This window comes from Adiantum capillus-veneris, chromosome 16 (genome assembly GCF_014529385.1).
Source record: "Adiantum capillus-veneris isolate H3 chromosome 16, ASM1452938v2, whole genome shotgun sequence".
In the NCBI taxonomy this organism is placed as follows: Eukaryota; Viridiplantae; Streptophyta; class Polypodiopsida; order Polypodiales; family Pteridaceae; genus Adiantum; species Adiantum capillus-veneris.
The window spans coordinates 76,462,191-76,466,880 of record NC_140946.1 but is presented as its reverse complement, the minus strand read 5'-3'; the positions used below and the strand labels follow the sequence as shown (position 1 = coordinate 76,466,880).

At 41.3% G+C, this 4,690-nt stretch overlaps 1 protein-coding gene across 1 annotated transcript; it reads right to left on the bottom strand.

Annotated features, from left to right (window-relative positions):
- Positions 1 to 3,265: 3,265 nt before the first annotated feature.
- LOC147439302 (lysM domain-containing protein ARB_01488-like) lies at positions 3,266 to 3,878 on the bottom strand. Its single transcript, XM_086484288.1, has 3 exons — positions 3,758 to 3,878; positions 3,500 to 3,666; positions 3,266 to 3,392 (listed from the first exon to the last, which is right to left on the bottom strand). Exons 1-3 carry the CDS (start codon positions 3,837 to 3,839, stop codon positions 3,378 to 3,380), a joined length of 264 nt encoding a protein of 87 aa, XP_086340414.1. The 5' UTR covers positions 3,840 to 3,878; the 3' UTR covers positions 3,266 to 3,377.
- Between the last annotated feature and the right edge of the window lie 812 nt (positions 3,879 to 4,690).

Sequence of the window (4,690 nt, the reverse complement as noted above, 5' to 3'; positions counted from 1 at the left end):
GTTTAAAAGTCAATGAGATATTTAATAGAGAAAGACCTAAGTGTACATAAATTGTGATAATTATCTCATAATTAGTTAACTAGGTTTAACTAGGTTTAATAATTATCTTGTCCTAAAAATCTTGTTTTTGGCTTAAACTTAATGGAGATAATTAGTAAACATTCTTAAAAGCTAATGAGATATTTATCACAAAAATATCAAAGTAGGGAAACATAGAGAGGAATTTGACATGCGTCCTTGGTACTTCATTAGGCAAGTCTGGACTTGTCTGAGGGAAAAAAATTGTGATAACTAGCTCATAGTTAATTATTAAGGTTTAGTAATTATCTTGGGCTAAAAATCCAATTTTTGGTTGAAAGTTAATGGGGATAAATAGTAAATACATTTAGAAGTTTTTGAGATAACTATCCCAAGAAATATACACTATCAAATGGTTGAAGAAAACATATCTTCATGCAATAATTACCAAAATAGATATCAAGCTAAACATAAGCAATTTTTGCACTTATTTAAGAGGGAAAATAGCAATTTTTGGACTTATTTAAAAGGGAAAATTTAGAAAAAAAGATTCAACAAATTATAACATAATTAGTAAAGCTTAGAACCTCAATAAAGAAACTAGGATAAAAATATCTTACATATATAAGCAAGTAGAAAATTACTATGTCGAGAAGTTACTAATTTTGACTACTTTTTCTTTATAGCAGCTAGCAAGCTAGTTTCCAGAAATTAGCCATGAATTATTATGGTTAAAACTAAGGTATAAAGAGCTACAAGAACAATATTAAACAACAAGAATCTTTTATGAAAAATAAAACCACACAGGGATCTAGAAATTAGACTAAGCCATGGAAGTACGTTATAGAATAGTTTTGATAATTTACCTAATAAATAGACGTCCGTTTTATAGGTAGATTTTGAGCTTTGGACGTTGGTGCACCCAAAGTTGGTTGACCATACAAGAAGACACAAGCATGTATCTACGAGCTAGCAAGTGCATGGCAAAGGGCTGGAGTAGATACAAAGATCTTGGGCAGACAGGCAACAACGGATGTGTATGACTAATGTGGTTTTCTAGACCAAAAGGGCTTTAAAGTGGGCTAAATGGGATGGCAAATGAAAGAGGCTTGAAGTATTGGGTTTCTCCTTGGAGACGTAGAGCCTCAAGTGCAAAAAGAGTTTCTCCAAACATCTCATCAAACAGAGCTACGATGTGCATGATATGGTTCTTTGAAGCTGGAATGCATTGAAGATTTGAGATGGACAGGGCAGATGAGGATAGGTGGTCAAAGCTAGTTTGAAGTGTAGATCTTGTATCGTGGAGTGTGTCAGCCTTTTTAGATTGTTAATCGGAGCTAGGATGGGAGAGATATTACTAAATGAAGTTTTTCCAAGGGCCAGTTTTAAGCCGTTTTGACTGCTTTGGGAAATGTGTCATCAGAGGTTTTTGGAGACTTGCCAGGATTTGTATGTGGAGTACGCGATATGTGAAGGTCATAGATGCTGAAGGCTCATCAAATGGAGTCTAGACAGGTGAGATAATGAAGGCAAAAGTCAACCATATAGTGCCTGCCGAGCGGTGCTAGGTAAATCTTCTCAGTTTTGGATGGCTCGATTGACGGGCCCGGTGAGATCAAAATGGGATGGTGCTTTCACGAATGGAATTCAATGTCCCGCTCAACAAGTGGGAGTTTACGGCTCGATGATTGGAGCACTGACCTCTTCAAGTATATGAGTTGAGAGGGAGAGCTCCTTGGAGCTCCCGGATATGGTGTGCGCATGCTGGCATCGGAGCTTAGCGGTGGCGCTACAGCATCGTTCATGGTGGCGTGTTGTTGGGTGCTTGAAGTTAACGACGGTGTCAGCCGTTCGTCGTGCGGATTAGTATGGTGAAGTGGCACTTGCACTACAGGCAGGTTCTTGCGCCCACAAATGGGCAACCTTTTTATTGGGGGGGATGGGGGGAGGGGGGGGGGAACTAGTGCTAAAGAGAGGCAGCCAAAGAGAGAGGAAAGCCAACAAGCCTTCTAAGAGGCGGTTATCCATGCAAGAATTTCCTAGTTAAGTTGGTGTTCGATACTCATTCACTTGCTAAAAAGGGGAAAAGGGCTCTTTAAAAATATTTTTGTGTCTATTTGAGGGGCTTTTTTGTAGGGGTTTTTTGCAAGAGCCAAACTAAGCCCGAGGGGCTTCATTGTTTTTGAGAGATTGCCATTTTGGCGGTGCTTTGGTTGTAAGGTTTGAAACAAGATTGTGTCGATTCCCCCTTTCTTTGTGTTGGTTTCCACCTATCTCTCTCTTTCTTTCTCTTTCTTTGAGTGTATGTTGGTGTTGATGGAGGTGTGAACCCGCGAACCATTTTGTGGTATCTAGAGCGTGACATTGAGGTATTGGAAGTGGTGAAACAAGTTACTTGGGTGTTGTCTTGTTTGATGTGTTGCAACAAAATGTGTGCATATGGTTGTGTGCAAATGGTTGTTTGTCTGTGGATTGTGTCGAGTTTTGAAGGTGATCTCTAGTGGATTGGGACGTTGTGTATATCCATTGTGTTTGTGTTCTGAGCGTGTTCCCCTTTCCCTCTTTCCATCTTTTGGTGACCCCACTAAGGAGTGCATTGGTGCTCCTATTTGAAGTTAAAGAGGTGGATTTGACGATGCAAAAGTGCAAGTTTTGAAGAGCATGTGCTGCTAGAAAAGATGTGGTTCGATTTTTCCATTTCTACTGTGGGTTGAGGATGCAAAAACGTGGCTTCAAGATTATGGTCAGTTGGTGCTGGAGAGTACGGTGACAAGAGAAGAAGGCACAATACAAATTTCTCCGCTGCTGGTTTGTGGAAATGCAAAGTGATGGTTTGATAGAGTACCTGAAGCAGAAAAGATGGATTGTGAAGTCTTCATTAGGGAAATTTTGGACTCTCAAATGGGCCTTATAAGGACTTTGACTTTCTCTTTGTTTAAAACGGATGCATGATATTTTTTTTACAAATAAAATCAAAACTTGTCGGACTTTTTGAATTTAGAATGGCTCTCATGAGTGCTTTTTCTTGTTGGCTTGGATAAACATATTCACCATAAAGGATTATTTGAAAAAGAAAAGGAAGATGAATTTGCTGTTGAAGAATACTTGCTCTGCACGGATTGATGATAGCACACATCACGATAAAACATGAAAGATAAGACCATGACATTCCATTATAGTAAGCTTTGCACAATTGAACATAATTCATATCAATGTGAAACATCAATCTTGAAAAACAAAGGGCAATTTTCATTAGTTAATAATTGCATTTTGGTAACAGAAGATTATTGGAGACGGGTAGCTGTATATGGATGGTAGCTGTATATGGATGCTCCATGCAGTGAATGGATTTTGATCTTCTAAGAGAGGCAGATCTGCACATCAAGAAATGAACGATTGTTAAAATGTGTGTTTGTGTGTGTGTGTATGTGTGTGTGTGAGAGAGAGTAGAAGAAGAAGAAGAGAAAGAGGAGCCTTGAACCTGCTTGCCGACTTGGAGATTGTCACAATCGAGACCCGGGTTGGCCTTCCGAATCTGCTTCACGCTCGTGTGGAATTTCTGGCCAATTCCGAAGCACGTGTCGCCCTCCTCCACCACCACCGCCGAATTGCACGTCGTCTCCGCGCTCACCCGTCCCATATCGTTAGCTGCATCAGCACCCACACACATGATCAGTCTCTCTCTCTCTCTCTCTCTCTCTCTCTCTCTCTCTCTCTCTCTCGCAGCTGCAGTACGTACAAAGAGGACCCACAAGCAGCAACATCACTACTAGCATGGCCGCCGGAAGCTGGCTCCAAATGAGTTTCGCAGCTGGAGCCATGACGGAACTAGAGAGAGAGAGAGATAGATAGAGAGAGAGGATCAGGGGAGGGATGGATTTCGATGAAGTAAGCGACAGCTTTAAATAGTAGGAGCTGTGGTGGTGGTGGTGGGTGTGTGCGTGCGCGCGCTCTTGTGTGTGGCGATGATGGGCTTTCCGAGGGAGGAAGCCGGCTGCCGGCCCCTCATCACTGCTCGAATGGCACGTATCTAAACATGTATATTGCACGTAGAATTGCTCGTGCCAGCTCCTTTTTTGCTGCTGGAAGTGGAGAAAGTTTTTTTTTTTAGTTGAACATTTGTAGATATGTGGAGATTTTTTTTTATTATAAAATGAACATTTCTTTGATTGGTAGATACGTTACTATTGGGCACTCATTTGTGATTGAGATTGAGCAAGAGCAAAATATTGAATACTATATATGCTATTTCAACACTTCTCAAATGAAAAAAAAAAGATTATTTGATGCTAGAAATTATGTTTAAGATATTTATTAATTGAGAAGAGAGACATCAAAATGAAGGGGGGAGAGAGAGAGAGAGAGAAGGGGGGGGGGGGGGGGGGGGGGGGGCATTTCATTATCATCTTCGAGGTCAAATATGACCTATGAAGGGCCAAGAAAACATACATGGTTGGACCTCTTACTAGAAGAGTACATGGAGAATTATGACTAATGTGAATACAACAAATTGTGACATATGTCACTTAGAGGGGGGGGGGGGGGGGGGGGGGGGGGGGGGGGGGGGGAGAGGCAGGAGGTGGCTTGGAAGTTTTTGGAGCCCCGAATTCCTCGATGATGACCTTGCTGCCTCGGTAGACGTCCCATTTGCTGGTTGCTCGCGCTTTTCGAA

What these genes read in the sequence shown, in the direction of transcription:
- LOC147439302 (XM_086484288.1), bottom strand. Translation starts at nt 3,839, where the DNA reads ATGGCTCCAGCTGCGAAACTCATTTGGAGCCAGCTTCCGGCGGCCATG. An exon ending in GCTGCTTGTGGGTCCTCTTT is followed by an intron (nt 3,667 to 3,757) that starts GTACGTACTGCA and finishes GTGCTGATGCAG; the next exon opens with CTAACGATATGGGACGGGTG.